This window comes from Schistocerca piceifrons, chromosome X (assembly GCF_021461385.2).
Source record: "Schistocerca piceifrons isolate TAMUIC-IGC-003096 chromosome X, iqSchPice1.1, whole genome shotgun sequence".
Classification (NCBI taxonomy): Eukaryota; Metazoa; Arthropoda; class Insecta; order Orthoptera; family Acrididae; genus Schistocerca; species Schistocerca piceifrons.
The window spans coordinates 921,455,703-921,475,575 of NC_060149.1; the positions used below are offsets into that span (position 1 = coordinate 921,455,703).

At 39.4% G+C, this 19,873-nt stretch overlaps 1 protein-coding gene across 2 annotated transcripts in view; it reads left to right on the plus strand.

The window, feature by feature from the left end:
* Positions 1–19,873, plus strand: part of LOC124721097 — a 654,343-nt gene that overhangs the window by 371,980 nt on the left and 262,490 nt on the right. For both annotated transcript variants that reach the window (XM_047245917.1, XM_047245918.1), the window contains exon 13: positions 3,928–4,135. In XM_047245917.1, coding sequence (XP_047101873.1) covers positions 3,928–4,135 — 208 coding nt within the window. The remainder of the gene's footprint in view (positions 1–3,927; positions 4,136–19,873) is intronic.

Below are 19,873 nucleotides of genomic sequence, written 5' to 3' on the forward strand. Positions count from 1 at the left end.
TTTGTACAGAGATCAGATTGAATGCAATGTTCACATTATGTGGTATTATTAACAACATATACACATCAATCAGTTCTGCTAAGAAATTCACCAATGGAGTAGAAGGAGTTGGACACCAATAAGCCCTGTAGACTCTTCTCAAACTGAACTTTATTATTAGTTAAAGTTTTTATGGCTGCTCACTTGTTACTGTCAATGTGTATTGCTGAATAGTGGGCACCTTTCTGAACCAAAGTGAATGACTTTAAATCTTTGTAAAAGTTATTTCTATTTCTGGTATTGATTTCATGAACTGAGCTACTGGTTTGAAAAAGATATATTTCTAATGACAAATTTCAATAATGAATAACTATATTGGGAAGCAGTAGTAAGTATCCCCAGTTCCTTAAAAAGCCATCTGCAGGGCCTTCTTGAGTTCACAACACAAATAATTCATATTGCACATTTCTGCGCTTGGAAAACTTTAGCTTGACTTGATGAGTTACCGCAGAAAATGATTCTACATGACACACTGGAATGGAAGTAAGCATAGTACACTATCTTCTTTTTTATTTTTTATGTCACCTATTTCAGACATAGCAGACAGAGATTTGTTTAGGTGCTTTAGCAGTTCTATGGTATGTTTCTGTCAGTTATATTTATTATCAAGCTGTAATTTCAAGAATTTAACACTGTCAACTTCTTCTATCTGCTTGTCATCATAATTTAGGCATACAATGGAAGGAAACCTTTGACAAGTTTTGAACTGGTTTTTAAGGTTTAGTGATGGAGAATTGGCTAGGAACGATTTATTTATCATCCACGAAAATTTCATCATCCAATCTTTCAAAGGCCAATGGAAGGTCATTGATATACAGAGGAAAAAGTAAGGGCCCTAAGATGGAACCTTGGGGGACACTACATGTTATTTCGTCCCATTTAGGTGATAAATGATTGCTTAATACATCTTTCTTCCCTATTGGCACCCTTTGTTTTCTATCAGAGATATAAGATTTGTAATGCAAAGGCAGGAGTGTTATCAGGGACTGATGATAGCTCAAAGAGTGTTAATGTGTGCAACATATGAGTGATTAGTGATTAGAAATGAATGAATAGTGTGATGTTAGTTTTGGTGTTGTCAACTAACTTGTTTGCAAGTACGTATATAAAGAAGGAAGATTATAAACACTGCATAAATCCGTTGGAAACTAGACTTGTTAGTAGACAAATATTTGTAAATAGGAACTTCCTAGTAATGGCATTTTGTCATTGTATCAAGCTCACATGTCTAATATCTATGTGCAGGGTGTTTCAAAAATGACCGGTATATTTGAAACGGCAATAAAAACTAAACAAGCAGTGATAGAAATACACCGTTTGTTGCAATATGCTTGGGACAACAGTACATTTTCAGGCGGACAAACTTTTGAAATTACAGTAGTTACAATTTTCAACAACAGATGGCGCTGCAAGTGATATGAAAGATATAGAAGACAACGCAGTCTGTGGGTGCGCCATTCTGTACGTCGTCTTTCTGCTGTAAGCGTGTGCTGTTCACAACGTGCAAGTGTGCTGTGGACCACATTGTTTATTCCTTAGAACAGAGGATTTTTCTGGTGTTGGAATTCCACTGCCTAGAACACAGTGTTGTTGCAACAAGACGAAGTTTTCAACGGAGGTTTAATGTAACCAAAGGACTGAAAAGCGATACAATAAATGATCTGTTTGAAAAATTTCAACGGACTGGGAACGTGACGGATGAACGTGCTGGAAAGGTAGGGCGACCGTGTACGGCAACCACAGAGGGCAATGCGCAGCTAGTGCAGCAGGTGATCCAACAGTGGCCTCGGGTTTCCGTTCGCCGTGTTGCAGCTGCGGTCCAAATGACGCCAACGTCCACGTATCGTCTCATGCGCCAGAGTTTACACCTCTATCCATACAAAATTCAAACGCAGCAACCCCTCAGCACTGCTACCATTGCTGCACGAGAGACATTCGCTAACGATATAGTGCACAGGATTGATGACAGTGATATGCATGTGGGCAGCATTTGGTTTACTGACGAAGCTTATTTTTACCTGGACGGCTTCGTCAATAAACAGAACTGGCGCATATGGGGAACCGAAAAGCCCCATGTTGCAGTCCCATCATCCCTGCATCCTCAAAAAGTACTGGTCTGGGCCGCCATTTCTTCCAAAGGTATCATTGGCCCATTTTTCAGATCCGAAACGATTACTGCATCTCGCTATCTGGACATTCTTCGTGAATTTGTGGCGGTACAAACTGCCTTAGACGACACTGCGAACACCTCATGGTTTATGCAAGATGGTGCCCAGCCACATCGCACGGCCGACGTCTTTAATTTCCTGAATGAATATTTTGATGATCGTGTGATTGCTTTGGGCTATCCGAAACATAGAGGAGGCGGCGTGGATTGGCCTCCCTATTCGCCAGACATGAACCCCTGTGACTTCTTTCTGTGGGGACACGTGAAAGACCAGGTGTACCGCCAGAATCCAGAAACAATTGAACAGCTGAAGCAGTACATCTCATCTGCATGTGAAGCCATTCCGCCAGACACGTTGTCAAAGGTTTCGGGTAATTTCATTCAGAGACTACGCCATATTATTGCTACGCATGGTGGATATGTGGAAAATATCGTACTATAGAGTTTCCCAGACTGCAGCGCCATCTGTTGTTGAAAATTGTAACTACTGTAATTTCGAAAGTTTGTCTGCCTGAAAATGTACTGTTGTCCCAAGCATATTGCAACAAACGGTGTATTTCTATCGCTGCTCGTTTAGTTTGTATTGCCGTTTCAAATATACCGGTCATTTTTGAAACACCCAGTAAATGTTACATATGGACAAATCAACAGTTAACTAATTAACTACAATTGCCATAAACCTTATTTGTTGACACTTACAATCAAAGATGCACAGCATAATATACAATTTATAGTTATGCGCTCTGGTATGAGAAATATGAAATTCTGAAATGATGATGAAATCAAGATCCTAAGCTGTTGATAGGTGTTGATACACATCAAAAGGTAAAATGGAAGATGTGTGCCCCAACCGGGACTCGAACCCAGGGCCTCCTACTTACATGGCAGATGCGCTATCCATCTGAGCCACCAAGGGCACAGAAGATAGTGTGACTGCAGGGATTTATCCCTTGCATGCTCCCTGTGAGACCCACATCCCCAACTTTATGTCCACACACTATATTCATAGTGCCTCTGCCCATTACATTCATTACTCGCGGCAGACAATCTTACCGATTCCCGTAAGAGTTCAGGCAATGCGTGTGCATCCAGCACAGAAGAAGGTCAATGGCCAGATAGCCTTAACTATATGAAGATGGTATCTGTTCTTTTGGACATGTCTGAAAGAACAGATACCAACATCATATATAAAATTCTCTCTTATTTCAGAGTGTTCAGCCAAGTTGTCATTTACATTTTATGCACACTGTTTCAGTGACCAACCCAGTTATGTTCTTCATGCCATGAAAACCTATATGATCACATTTCTTTGATATTCAGTCTAGTCAATATTAAAACGGTTCATCTGAAAGTTTGGGTCTTTACTCATAAAAGCAATATTTTATGGCAGTTTTATAGGTCCACTGCAAACATTGAAAACTGTTGCACATAAAAAGAAAAACTGCATGATAGACCAACTGCAATGATATACATGTCAACTAATTTCATTGAATAAGGCTGAATTTTAGTATCTATTAACAATGTTATTTGACAATACTAAATTTTTAATTTTAATTACAGATCATTACAATCATCCATCTAAAGAAATAAGAAAATGATTTAGAAGGAGTGGTACTGTAATCAAATTGAATAATGACTTATATACAGAATGCTATTGGTATGACATTAGCTACAATATTATTTTGATTATCATATGTCTTTTGTTGTGTTTTCTTTTTCAGCCTTTAACACTCTACAGATTTTGCACCAGGAGTTTCATATTAACCACCAGAGTGTTGATGCACCACTTTCCTACCAAGCAGTACTACCTACTGATATTGGCACACCAGCGCTATTTAATGTTGATTCAGCAGCACTACTCTCTTTTAGAGGAAATTTCACAAAGAAGTGGGGGTTGCAACTTGCCCGTACAAATCAGTTTGATTTATGGTAAGCGTTTTATTTTAAAAAAGCCTTGATTGTGTATGCAATATGACATCAGATACAATCCATCATCAGAAAATAATACTCATACCTTTTGTTGAAATTTGGTTCTTTGGTGTTTATTTGATTTATTACCTACAGAACTTAATGCTGGCAATATGAGAAGATTTTACACAAATCTCAGTATGTATTATTTTTATAAAATAGTTATATGTAGAATGTTTCATATATCTGTAATGAAGATGACATACTGAAACTTACTGGCAGATTAAAAGTGTAATTCAGACCGAGACTCAAATTCAGGACTTTGCCTTATGCAGGCAAGTGCTCTACCATCAGAGCTGCCCAAGCACAACTCACGCCCTGTCTTCACGGTTATACTTCCACCAATACCTCATCTCCTACCTTCCACTTCCCCATGAAAGGCAAAGTTTCAGTCTTGGTCCAGCACACAGTTTTAATCTGCCAGTAAGTTTCATATCAGCACACACTCAGCTGCAGAGTGAAAATTTCATTCAAGATGACATACTATTACACAGTTAAAACAAAATGAGGCTGAACAGTTACTCTCTGGTATGTCTGCCTAAACAGAATATTTCTGTTTTGAAGTTTTTATATACAGTCTGTTTTCTGCAGAGTTATGTAAAAAACCTAATTTTCCATATATGTTATACTTGCAGGTGACACATTTCATGTGAAACAAATTTCTAATGTCTGTGAAAAATACCCTATAAGAGAATATATTTTGTAAGGTTAAAAACATTGTATATAATTTCAATATGAACTACACTCAGCATACTTGTGTTATTTTATTTTAGAAGAAAGGTCTCATAGCTACTCTTCCTGTTACATTGTTGGATATTAGAAGACACAATGAAAATCTTGATGCAATTAGCCCTGAAAGAAATTCAAGGTATTTCAGCAGGATCGGTAAATCTTTTAGGAGCTGGTAGTATAGACTAATTCAGATTAAACATTTCCCATAACAGGTGTCCAATTTTTATTGATTACAGAGATACAGCTGTTAGGATGTAACCCAAACAAATATTCACAGTAGGTGTTAAGAAAGGCTGTTTATTAAATTCAAAGTTGATTTTTATCATTGTGTTCTCTTTTTCTTTGTGGACTTTGCCTCCTAACCATCCCCACAGACCAAAATCTAAAGGGATAAGGTTTCTGATCCTTGGTAGCCAAGGAACATGACCATTTCTGCCAATCAAACTTCCAGGGGAAGTTAAGTTTAGATGATTTATCACCTGATGACTAAAATTTGCAGGGGCCCTTTCATGCCAGAAGAACATACACATCTTTGCAGCAAAAGAAACCTCTTCCATAAATACTGGAAGCTTGTTTTCAAGAAATTCTTGACAATGAGGCCACATAAAAGAATGCAGTAGCAATTATGGAAGCTCATTTTCAAGAAAGTATAGTTAATGAGGCCACATAAGACAACATAGTAACACAACAGGCTCAATCAGTTGATTGTCAATCATAACGTAATACACCTTTACAAAGAAGCACTCTCGGAAATGTGCCTCCATAAAGGCATATAATTTTTGTTTGAATATGAAAGTGAGTTACAAGTGTTATTGATAACATCATAGGTGAAAGTGGTTTCATCATGAAACAATATTAACTGGATGATTGGTTGGTTGGTTGGTTGATTTGGGGGAGGGAAGTATGGGGAGTAAAAGATGGACAGGGATACCAAAGTTCAAATATGGTAAGCAGATTCAAATGGGCATGGGTGCAGTATCTATGAAGAGTTGAAGAGGCTTTTGCACAAGATAGGCTAGCATGGAGAGTAGCATGAAACAGTCTTTGGATTGAAGAGTGCAACAACATTTAATATAATGGAGTGGAACCTGACAGGTCTACAGTACTTATGTTGTGCCTGTCTTCTTTCCAGTGAAGTACAATAATTACTAAGTTGCTAAAGTTTTGGAGTATTTGTGGAGAATACTCCACAAATAATTTTGCTATATCATTTATATTGTAGTATCCTCATCTCCAGATCTCTTCCCTTTCTTCATACCTCGGACGGCTTTACACATTTCATCTGGCATTACTTACAAAATCTCATTACTTTCATTATTCTCTATCTCATGAACTAAAATGAAATAAAATATTTTATTTTTTGTTAATTACTGTACAAGCTGTGATCTCAACTGATGAAATGTGGTGTTTACCAAAAATAAATACCTGTTATTTTCTCTTCACATTTTTATTGCTTGTAGTTACTTCTCTTTCCGGCTGTTCCCAGCGGAGGTTCAAGTCCTCCCTCGGGCATGGGTGTGTGTGTGTGTTCATAGGATAATTTAGGTTAAGTAGTGTGTAAGCTTAGGGACTGATGACCTTAGCAGTTAAGTCCCATAAGATTTCACACACATTTGAACATTTTGAACTTCTCTTTTCTAATTTTCACTGTACCTTCTCACATCCTCTTGAAGAAATCCATGAATAGCTTTGTTTCATTCAGTATATTCTATCATGTTCTTGAAACTCTCACATTCTCTTCAGTAGTTGCTTCATTCTATTTAAGATTTTTTCTTTTGCTTTCTTCATCACTGCACTGTGTTTTAATGTTTGTGCCAATATCTTTGTTAAATAATAGCCACTTTTGTCTATGCCTGTATAACTTAAATTTTCTAAGGTGCTGAATTTGTTCATTTAATTCAATATAGTATATCTCTTTATTCTTTGATAAATTGTCATAATCTACATAAATGGCTAACTGTCTAATGAGTCTGTTCTGTTCAAGTTGTCTATCTATTTTTATTCTACTTCTTACAAGTCTATGATTACTTGAAACTTGGACTTGGATAGGACCATCACATCCTGTGTGATTTCTTTATGATTTGACAAAATGAATTCAGGTTTGATTCTCACTTTGTCCTTCTCAAATCCATTTTCTGTTTGCTTTCTCCCAGATGGACAAGCACATTGTTCTTTTTTCAAATTCCACAAATATTTGATTTGTCATTTCTGGTATCTACCTACAGTTTCCCACAGAAGAAGTATTATTTAGTTTACATTCTACTTTTGTATTTAAATCCTTCACTACAATTTTATCATGAAATCTGCTGTTTCTTATTTTCTTGAGTAACCCTTGCAGAAGTGTTTCACATCCTGATCGGAATGCCAACATGGTTATAATTTCCATTGGATATTTTTTTATTTTTAATTTTTAAATCAAGTTTCACATTTCTCTCTGAGATTCCTTCTACATGTGCAACATTGTTTTCAAACTTTCTGTTTATAAAACAGTCTACACCTGAAATTTCTGTGTGCTCTGTTCCTCTGTAGTGAAACATGTGACATATTTTTTATTTGATTTTGTCTTAAGTCTTTGACCACACTTCTGGTAACCTTACTACAACCCATATCATGTTATTCAACTCTTCTTGAAACTTGACTAACCTATATTTGGAGTACAGACTTCTATAATATATTGTACATAAGTTAAAAGTAGCAGCTGCAAATGGTTTTCTGATGTCCACATTACTGGATACATATTATAGGATATTCAGCCTAATTTTGTGTGGTTGCATGTGGGCACAGAAGATGATGGATGTGCCCAATGATTGAAGAGTCTCCTCAGTCCACTATTCCCAACACTTTGTCAGGTGGGGAGGAATACTGGTATCCCAGGAACTTGAACCTGCAATAGAGCCTCTAATAAACCCACCCATAATACACTTGTGTGTCAGGTCTTGCAGTGTTTTGTGTCACATGAAAAAGGTTAAACATTGGCAGAGGAATGTTTACAGTGGTCACAATATAAATGTGAGCACTTCTCAATCCCAGAACTTGGGATTACCACAACCAGTTATGTATTGTTCATGTGCCAGCAGCTCCCTAAAATCTGTTGTAAATACACTAAGGTGACAAAACACATGGAATAGCAATACACCCATATACAGATGGCGGTAATATCATGTACACCAGGTACAAAAGGGCAGTGCATTTGCAGAGGTGTCATTTGCACCTAGATTATTCATGTGAAAAGCTGTCTGGCATGTTTATGGCTACACAACAAGAATTAACAGACTTTGAAGACAGAATGGTGCATGGGACATTCCATTTTGCAAATTGTTTGGTAATTCAATATTCCAAGACCCACGGTATCAAGAGTGTGCCAAGAATACCAAATTTCAGGCATTACCTCCCATTATAGACAACGCAGTTGCCTACGGCCTACACTTAATGACCAAGAGCAGCAGTGTTTGCATAGAGTTGTCAGTGCTAATAGACAAGCAACACTGCATGAAATAACCACAGGAATTGATGTGGAACATACGATGAACATATCCTTTGAGACAGTGCAGTGAAATTTGGCGTTAATGGGGTAGGGCAGTTGAGGACAGATGTGAGTGCCTTTGCTAACAGCAGAACATCGGCTGCAGCATCCCTCCTGGGCTCATAACCATATCAATGGTACCCTATACAACTGGAAAACCAATGCCTGGTCAGATGAGCCAGAATTTTAGTTGGTAAAAGCTGATTTTAGGGTTCAAGTGTGATGCAGATCCCACAAAGCCATGAACCAAAGTTGTCAACAAGACACTGTGCAAGCTGGTGGTGGCAGCATAATAGTGTGTTCTGTGTTTACGCGGAATGACTGAGTCCTCTAGTCCAAGTGAACCAATCATTGACTGAAAATAGTTATGTTCAGCTATGTAGAGATCATTTGCAGCCATTCATGGACTCTGTGTTTGCAAACAATGATGGAATTTATATGGATGACAATGCGCCATGTCACTGGGCCACAACTGTTTGTGATTGGTTTGAAGAACATTCTGGACAGTTCAAGCAATTGATTTGGCCACCCACATCACCCAGCATGGGATGTGATTGAGAGGTCAGTTCCTGTACAAAATCCTGCATTGCCAACACTTTTGTAATTATGGATAGCTATAGAAGCAGAATGGCTCAATATTTCTGCAGGGGACTTCCAACAACATGTGGATTACATGCCATGTCAAGTTGCTGTGCTATCCCAGGCAAAAGGAGGTCCAACATGATATTAGGAGGTATTCCATGACTTTCTTCACCTCAGTGTAATATCATTTAATATTCAGTTGGTCATTTACCCATAATATGTTTGGTCCATTCATATACATGTTCCACCTAGTGATCAACTAAGGTTGTTTTCTTGTGGCTACTAATAGCTATATGTCATGAGTATCTCAACTGGACATCAAAATTAACTTTGGTTGATTCCCTTAATCCTCACAATGATGTAACTGGGGGATCTTTTCCTGATTCTCTGTAAAGTCACCTTTTACTGCCAAGTTCTTGGTATCTTTCTGTATAAGTGTACGTATTACTAAAATATTTCACCTCTCACTCATTTGGTGCTTATTTTTAATATGTACTGATATGTTACCTTTGATTAATGGGTGCACTTCTTTCACATGGTTCAAGTTTTCATAGACATTTCACAGAAAATTCCATCCCTGACAACCTTGTTGTTAACAGGACATCACCCATCTTTATTATACAATATTTGCATATTTACAAGTAAAAAACAAGTTTATGGATATTCCAGAGTCTTCTTTTTTCCTACTGCCCAAGTTTTGACTTTTCTGGCTATCTTGGAGTTGAAGTTATTACTAGCAAAATAAAATACCACCCAGTATTTTTAATGTGAACTAAATTTATGTCTCACACACATGCACACACACACACACACACACACACACACACACACACACACACACACACACACACACACACACACTCTGTATACAGCTAGGTCATTGTAAGAATTATTGGGTTGGTGCATAAGTTTGTAGCATTTTTCCATAATCTTAATAAACACAATAGATATTCATATCACAGACTTCAGTCATCAACAATACATTCTCCTTCACTATTTACAACAGTCGTCCAATGCTGGTGTAACTTTTTGATTCCACAACTGTAGAAATCTATAGTTTGGAGGTGAAGAGCTCATCGAGCCATGTTTGGAGTACACTATCTTCTGGAAAGAAAGCTTCTTAAATATTGTTTGACAGAGAGCAAAAAAGGTGTCAGTCTGAACGTATAAGAGCACATGAATAAGGTGGGTGTGGAATAACTTCCCAATCCAACTCCTGTATAGTGTTTTTGTCAGTCTAGCAGAGTGCAGGTGAGCGTTATCGCAGAGTAGCATCACTTCACACAGTCTCCCTGGCCATTGTTCTTGGATTGTATCTGCAAGATGTCTCAGTTGTTAACAATAAATGTCACCAGTGATGGTTACACCTCAGGGAAACAATTAATAGTACACTACACTGCCATTGTTCTACCAGATGCATAAAATTATCTTTTATGGATGCGCACAGGTCTTTGTATGGGAAGCTACTACTTTGTTTAGTACAATCATTCCCTTCTTTTCCTTATGTCAGCCTAAAGTGGTCATTTACCATCACCTGTAATGATACAGGGTAGGAATGGTTGGTGCTGTTCACAAGCCAATTCATGACGAGCAAGCAGAGATGCACATATGGCCACCGGCTGACTTTCTGGCTGCCTCCACTGCTCTCTCTCATCTATTGAACTAAAGCATAAAAACATGTCAGAAATGTTCCAATGTCTCCACTTGGCACTCCATTTTATATCATCCACAGCTCCACTCACTATCTCAAAATGACAATATGACAACATGTCAACTCAAACAGCAACATTGGACAACAAATAAAAAGTGACAGTCAATAAATAAACACATAGCACCTGGAATACCAACATGCAAAAAAAAAAAAAACATACAAATTTGTGCACCAACCAAATAGTTATCATTAGATGTTTCACATAGGAATCAATCACCATACCTTATCTACCAAAAATATTATTTTAGTATGGGAAGTAAATATTTAATTTCTATATTTTTTCATAAATTAACCCGTATACCAGGTGACTATGCTAAATGGGGACAAACTGCAAGAAATGACCCTCTGAGGTTAAAGAGCAAAAAAATTCACATGGAAATATGGTCAGAAATAGGACCCTATGTAGGTATACTCATTGGAGATCAAGATAAAATATCTTTGACAGGGTAGATTTCAATGATTGAAAGGATACATGAGAATACCCTAGACAAGGAGGAATGCTCTGTCTGTACTAGTGTTGTAGCTCCACACTAAAGAGGAAGTCACCATTAATGTCTACCCATACACTGAGGCTGAACCGGTGTTGATGGTTTATTGCCACTCAACCATGAGGATTCTTCATAGCCCATAGATGAGTGTTGTGAAGGTTGACAATAATGTCCCTCATATAGATAGGCACATCTGTGAAAAGGATGGATGACAAATATCCCAGAACAGTTGTGATTGTGTGTCAAATTAGTGACAAAACCATCACCGCAGATGCAAGTCTCTAGGTGAGCCTGCAAAAATTATAAGTGATACAGATAAAAACAGCTGTAATGGAAAATGTTCCACATGGTCGTCTGGCATATGTGTGCTGGTGGGTCACCTGACTGGTGCTGATACTGGTGTTATATTCAACAGTGTTGCATAAAATGGTCTTAGGGTGATGCATAGGGGGGCATCCAGGATAGTTGCTTCACTGAGTAAATAAATACCAGAATTAGTCTGGTAAAAACCCCTTGGTGTTCACTGTCATATGTTTACAGGTTCCATTACAGTCAAAGTCCCAGAGGGATGTCACTACTGGCCATTAAAATTGCTACACCAAGAAGAAATGCAGGTGATAATTGGTATTCATTGGACAAATATATTATACTAGAACTGACATGTGATTACATTTTCACTCAATTTGGGTGCATAGATCCTGAGAAATCAGTAGCCAGAATAACCACCTCTGGCCGTAATAACTGCCTTGATACGCCTGGGCATTGAGTCAAACAGAGCTTGGAGGGCGTGTACAGGTAAGCCTATGCAGCTTCAATACAATACCATGGTTCATCAAGAGTAGTGACTGGCGTATTGTGATGAGGCAGTTGCTCGGCCACCATTGACCAGACGTTTTCAATTGGTGAGAGATCTGGAGAATGTGCTGGCCAGGGCAGCAGTCGAACATTTTCTGTATCCAGAAAGGCCCTTACATGTGGTCGTGCATTATCCTGCTTAAATGTAGGGTTTTGCAGGGATCAAATGAAGGGCAGAGCCATGGGTCATAACACATCTGAAATGTAACGTCCACTGTTCAAAGTGCCATCAATGTGAACAAGAGGTGACCGAGATGTGTAACCAATGGCACCCAATACCATCACGCCAGGTGATATGCCAGTATGGCGATGACGAATACACGCTTCCATTGTGCGTTCACTGCGATGTCACCAAACACAGATGTGACCATCATGATGCTGTAAACAGAACCTGGATTCATCCAAAAAAATGACGTTTTGCCATTCGTGCACCCAAGTTCGTTGTTGAGTACACCATCGCAGGCGTTCCTGTCTGTGATGCAGCGTCAAGGGTAACTGCAGCAATGGGCTCCGAGCTGATAGTCCATGCTGCTGCAAATGTCATCAAACTGTTCGTGTAGATGGTTGTTGTCTTGCAAAAGTCCCCATCTGTTGACTCAGGGATCGAGACATGGCTGCATGATCTGTTACAGCCATGTGGATAAGACGCCTGTCATCTCGACTGCTAGTGATAAAAGGCCATTGGGATCCAGCACAGCATTCCGTATTACCCTCCTGAACCCACCGATTCCATATTATGCTAACAGTCATTGGATCTCAATCAACACGAGCAGCAATGTCGCGATATGATAAACCCCAATCACAATAGGCTACAATCCGACATTTATCAAAGTCGGAAACGTGATGGTACGCATTTCTCCTTCTTACATGAGGCATCACAACAATGTTTCACCAGGCAATGCCGGTCAACTGCTGTTTGCGTATGAGAAATTGGTTGGAAACTTTCCTCATGTCAGCACGTTGTAGGTGTCTCCACCAGTGCCAACCTTGTTTGAATGCTCTGTAAAGCTAATCATTTGCATATCACAGCATCTTCTTCCTGTCAGTTAAATTTCTCATCTCTAGCATGTCATCTTCATGGTGTAGCAATTTTAATGGCAAGTAGTGTATTAGCAGGCTAGAAGCCAGAAGCCAGCAGCCAAGAAAGCAAAGCATTTCTGCCTAAGACCTTGGCTGCCCATGCCTCAGGTCCCATGTGATCCTTTACTATGTTCCTCTTGGTCAAGGACTGTGACTCAGGCTTCCTCACCATGGGAAGCCTGCTGAGCCCAGCATCATATGTAGGGAAGGTGAAAAGGATGTGAGTGGTTTCTCAACAGCAGTGAGCTTAATTAGTGGAACGAATCCAGAAAATAAAAATTTTGAGTATTATATTCTCTCCAAACATGGGGAATTTACAAATGTGGTGTATAATGGAAGGCTTGTTTGGAGATAGGGTGCTTTGAGGGGGTCTTGCAAGCTCATATATGGTAATTGTTAATACATGATAGTTAATTTTGTATTTAGGGGTGCAGTTTTACAATATTTATATTAGAACATAGGCTTTCCTGGCATATACTGTTGATGAAAAGCTGTCACACTTATCACCTTCTGGTGAAGTTTCAAGATATGCAGATGCTGTTACATTTATGCTAGCATTTTGCCCCCTCCACCTGGCTATGGGCAGCTGGATACTATTCTGCTGGTGGGCAAGGTGGGGGGTGAGGCTGCAGTGGTAGGGGTAGAGGGTGCACAGTTCGCATCTCTCTGTGGGCATTCCACATGACTCTTGTTGTATAGCCATTAATGTGTATTCCATGCCACACTTACTTTATATCCTTCAACTCAGTTGACCAGATTCTGGTGATCCCATATTTTGGTGGATTACTTAATGATGCTATTCCATTAATAACTGACTGCTTGGCAAAGCACCTTGGTGTTCTGAAAGTCAAGGGTGTGGTCTTCATTGATGCTATGCTCTGCTATCACTGATTTGTCTGTCTGTTCCAGTTACACATGCCAGATATTTTCCACTGAGTGATTCAAAATACAGCAATGCATTACCCAGTGCACTGTTGGCCACTTTCACAGGTGATGGTGTATATTCCAGATACATTCACTTTTAGTGGTTTTTTTTGCAGAGCCAAGCCACTCTTTTGTCTTTGGCAGTGGTCACAAGGCAATTTTTATATTGGATTTTTCAAGTAGACACACAATTTTAGCTGAGAGTAGTAACAAGTACAGAACGAGAGTGAGTCTTATGTCTTCTTCTTCCTCTTGTCAATTTCAAGCATATTGTCTCTTGTTGAATGCCGTAGTAATCTGAGTTTTTCTGTGCCTATTTTTTGAAATATTTCCTTCAGATGTTGTAGTTTGTTTGGGAGACATGCACCCTATGTGCCAGGGTAGTCAGCACTGTCTGCCATTGCATTTGAGGTGGCAGCTCATTGCATGCAGATACAGGTCTGTGTGTGTCTTCTTCCTGTATACTTAAGGTCTAGTATACCATCTGCCTTCTTCCTTATTAGCATGTCCAGGAAACGGAGACAACCCTTCTCCTTTATTTCCATAGTGAAAGCAGTGTTTTGATGGGGGCTGTTAAGGTGGTCCAGAAGTCCATGCAGCGTCTGCCTGCCAAACTCCCATACCACAAAAGTATCGTTGACAATGTTGAAGAAGTGTTCCAGTTTCTGGTAAGTGGTTTAAGTGCCACTTCCTTAAAGTGTTCCATATAGAGATTTGCAATCCCATGGATGCTCCATCCATCTGTTCATAAAACTCTTTGTGGCACTTGAAATAGGTGACTGGCAGTGCACATTCAAAGAGTTTAACTATTTCAAGGTCAAAATGTTGAGAGAGCAGTGCCAAGGAGTCTTGCAGCTATACTTACATAAATAGCAATGTAACATCAAAACTCATGAGCTGGTCACCTTTTTGTAACCAATTTTTTCTATTTCAATTTATTATTCATAACACATAATTTTACATGCATGTGCATTTTCAACGAAGTATAAAATTTTTATGATTACATTTTTTTTTTACGAGGGCCGTTCAGAAAGTAACCTCCGGTTGATTTTAAAAAATACACCAAGTTAAATAAAAATATTTTAATATATACATCTTACAACTACATCTTTGCACTATTTTTCTACATAGTCTCCATAGCGATTGAGGCACTTATCGTATCTCTTCACAAGCTTTGAAATTCCTTCTGCATAAAAATCACCCGCTTGTGCCTAGAGCCAGCCTGTGACCCCATTTTTGAGCTCTTCGTCGTCATCAAACCGCTGTGACCCGAGCCATTTCTTCAAATGCATGAAGAGGTGATAATCACTTGGCGCCAGGTCTGGGCTGTAAGGTGGATGGTTGATAACGTCCCACTTGAAGGAATCAAGAAGGGCCGTTGTTCTGCGAGCAGAGTGAGGACGGGCGTTATCGTGTAAAAAAACGATACCGGAAGTCAGCATACCACGGCGTTTGTTCTGTATAGCCCGTCGTAACTTTTTTATTGTTTCACAGTACACGTCTTGATTAATGGTCATACCACGTTCCATGAATTCAACCAACAACACCCCTTTGGCATCCCAAAACACCGTTGCCATCAGTTTTCTGGCAGAAAAATCTTGCGAGGCTTTTCTTGGTTTGGTAGGCGAATTTGAATGTGCCCACATCTTTGATTGTTCTTTTGTCTCAGGGTTCACGTACTTAATCCAGGTTTCGTCACCGGTCACGATTCTGTTTAACAATGGTTCTCCTTCGTCCTCATAACGTGACAGAAAGTCTAATGCAGAGGCCATTCTTTGAGTTTTGTGGTGGTCGGTAAGAATTTTGGGCACCCATCGTGCACAGAACTTACGGTAACCCAATCTTGCTGTCACTATCTCGTACAAGAGAGTCTTAGAAATCTGTGGAAAACCAGTAGACAACTCCGACATTGAGAAACGTCGATTTTCACGAACTTTTGCATCAACTGTCTGAATGAGTTCGTCAGTCACCAATGATGGTCTACCACTCCTCTCTTCATCATGAATGTTTTCTCATCCACTTTTAAATAAACGTACCCATTCACGGACAACTCCTTCACTCATAACTCTTGGTCCGTACACGGCACAAAGCTCACGATGAATAGCTGCTGCAGAATATCCTTTGGCTGTAAAAAACCTTATGACAGCACGCACTTCACATTTGGCGGGGTTTTCTATTGCAGCACACATTTCAAACTACCACAAAAACTAAACTAGCGCAGGTACGACGTTCACTCGACCACGGCTTGATGCCAACTGACCTGTTGAGTGCGTGAACGCACAGATGGCATCGCTACTCCCCCCACAACCCGCACTGTGACCAATCGGAGGTTACTTTCTGAACCGCCCTTGTAGTTTACATTATTTCTTATTACATTTATAATTCATGATAAAGTCAAGTTATAAGGGCATTTTTGGATAAGCCACTGCTTCATTCGCTTTTTAAAAATATCCCCTGTCAATCTCAGTTGAATGTCTTTAAGTATTTTCACAAAATTGGCTGAGTTCTTAACATGATGACTGCAGTGCCCCATAAGGGGCTTTAGAAGTGTTGCCACATATTTTACCAGTCTGTCATTGCGTCAAGTATTGGCTGCAGAGGCACCCCATCATCATGGATTTTCAGCATTCCTTACATGTGCAGTTATATTGGAACCCTGGAATACAACCATTTCTTCACTGTCTCTGGTGGATCTGAGTTCTTCAGCAGAGCCACAGCTTTCCTGGCCATTGTTGAGGTTGGGTCCTTTTTGAGCTTCCTCTAGGATGGGTCCCATAGCTTGTAGGTTTCAATGTTACAGCACTATTCACAAAAGTACCTCTGCTACATTCCTTGGTTCTGGTCTCTTAACATTTCAAGCCACAAATAGTTAATTTATTTGAACATGCACTGACAACAATGTACTTTGAGTGCAATAGAGAGTTTTATGAACAGAAGGATGGAGTGGCCATGGGATCTTCACTGGTTCCAGGGATCACAATCTCTACATGGAACACCTTGAGGGTGTGGCATTTCAAACCACTCACCAGAAACCTAGCACTTCTTCCACTTTGTTGATGATGGTTTTGCGGTATGAGAACATGGCAGACAGGCACTGGATGAGTTTATGAACCATCTTAACAGGATTCATCAAACATTGCTGTCACTATGCAAATAGAGGAAAATGGAGATGTCACTTTCCTGGACATACTAAAAATGAAGGAGGCAGATGGTACACTAGACTATTCAGTATATATGAAGAAGGCACACAGACTGTACTTGCATGCAATGAGCTGCCACCATCTAGTACAACAGCAGACAATGGTGACTGTCTTGAGCAGCTAGCTTGACAGTCCACAGCAATGGAAATATCTTACACCTTGTAGCTCCAAATAGGCTGGATCTCATTGACAATATCATTATAGAAACAGGGATTAGTGATCATGATGTCATTATAACAACTATGGTTATGAAATTTAATAAATCAGTCAAGAAGGCTAGGAGAGTGTTTCTGCTAGACAGAGCAGATAAGCAGTTGTTAGCATCTCATTTACAGAGTGAAGATGGGCATAGAGGGGTTGATGTAGATGAATGGAAGAGTAAGATGGACGTAAATGGATTATGAGCAAAGTTCAAGCAGGTTGTAAATTGTGGTCTGGAGAGTTATGTGCCTGGTAAGTAGATAAAGAATGGAAGAGACCTACTATGGTTTAATAACAAAATCTGGAAGATTCTGAGGAGGCAAAGGCTATTGCACTCTCAGTTCAAAAGAGAATGCACAAATGATGAGAAGGAAAGGTTAGTAGAGATTTGAGCATCTGTGAAAATATCTATACGTGAAGCATACAATAACTACCACTGTCATACCTAAGCAAAAGGTCTGGCAGAGAACCTGAGAAAATTCTACTCTGATGCACAATCACTAAGCAGGTTTTGTGATGCAAGTTAGAGGAAGACTAGTGCTGTTGACCTCATGCTAGGCTCATTGAAAGGAACACTGTACGTTAGAATTAACATGATGGGAGATTTTGTGGGTAAATTGGAAAGGGCATTCTGGACAGGACTGAAAAGTGTGGTCACACATTTGACCCATAGTGGCCCAGGCAATGTACCTGCCTGCTTCACACCAGTTACAGACAGGAGTTCACAGGGGAGGGTAGGTAAGAGCATTGGTATGCATCATATTATGCTGGCGAGAGTTCAGTACTAAGAGTGAAATCACTTTACCAAATGTGGACATCCTCTTTTCATATGCAATTAGCAGTACACACAAATACATTTTGACAATCATACAGGAACAGATGGCTGACTGAAACGGTGTAATTGTCCAACATCCTCATATATGACAAAGCAACACTGTGGTGCTAGAAACTGAGCAAGTCAGACATACGTGACACCAGACTGATTGTCAGCAAATATCCTGTGATTCCCTGAAAACAATAATTAGTACATAAATATGAGTATGAGTATGTTAGTGTACTCTCACACAAGAGGTATTGAACTGGGAGGTTTTAGACATGAGTCATTATTCCCTTATCGTACCCACTTAACTTACCCTAGGGTTTATGAGTATGTTAGTGTACTCTCACACAAGAGATATGGAACTGAGAGATTTTAGACGTGAGGCATAATTACCATATTGTACCCACTTAAGTGTCTTAACTATCAGCAGCCCAAAGCATGAAAATATCTTCACTGATACCCTAGGGTTTAGAGTGAATAGCCTTTTGATACTGCAATAGTAAATGAAGTATATATAGTAAGATAAGGACAGTCACAGCTGCCAGAGATGTTGGTTTTCCATACCAAGATATTTGGTTCACTGAGAAGTCACTAACTGGAATAAAGTAGAGGGAGCTCATGTAAGCTAGTATAACAGCAACAGGTGTTGCCCAACAGCACAATGCCCCATAGAGGACACAGAGGCAACAGTCAGTACAAAGTAACATAAAATGACAACTTACATAAGGATGTCATGGTGTACAGGGCAGATGTTACACAGCAAGCACAATTGAACATAGGAAAAATATACATTAGTCACAAATACAGCAATATATCTAATACAGCAAATAGCAAAACATCAATATATCACATTGCAAGATGAGTTGGAGGTGGTTTGAATAGAGATCTTGTCATTAAATTAACACCTGCTAGCCATCTTACACTAGTGTGTTTTTTGAGGACATCCAAGCATCCTTAAGAAGAACTGGAGTCATGTTCATGTGTACTTTCTTTTACAGTGTTAAAACTAGTAATGGGGTTATTTTATCCGCCAGTGCATTCTTGTGATTCAGTGTCCCTGCCAGGAATAATGTGAATGGAAATCCTTAAACCACCATCATCATAGTTCAAAATTTCTGCTGCTTCAGACCCTTCAGATGAGGTCTCAATTAAATGAACTGTGGAGCATGCTCCTAGTCCAATGGTAGTGAGCGAGTTATAAGATACCATTCCATTCCCAGAAGCAGGGCTGATGTGAGATGAAATAGATGTGCCTTAATGTTCCAGTAAAGTTTAGTGCAGATTACAGGCAGCTATGAAAAAATCAAGTTTGGCTGTGGAATCATCCTCCACACCCTGAGTAGGAGATAACTGATAGCTGGTAGTGCCATCAGTACATGTGTAAAAATAGGCAAGGCCTCAGACATGTCTTTGTTTTACAGTTGCATGACTGAGCGTTACCCTTTCCTACCATCGAGCAGATGTTCTGGTGATCTTCCATCAAAAAACTAGTTTTTACAAATTTAGAGATAATGGAGAACCTAATCAGTAGTATGCTGTCTGTCTTAAAAGTATGTGACTGAATCAAGTAATTAGGTAGTCAA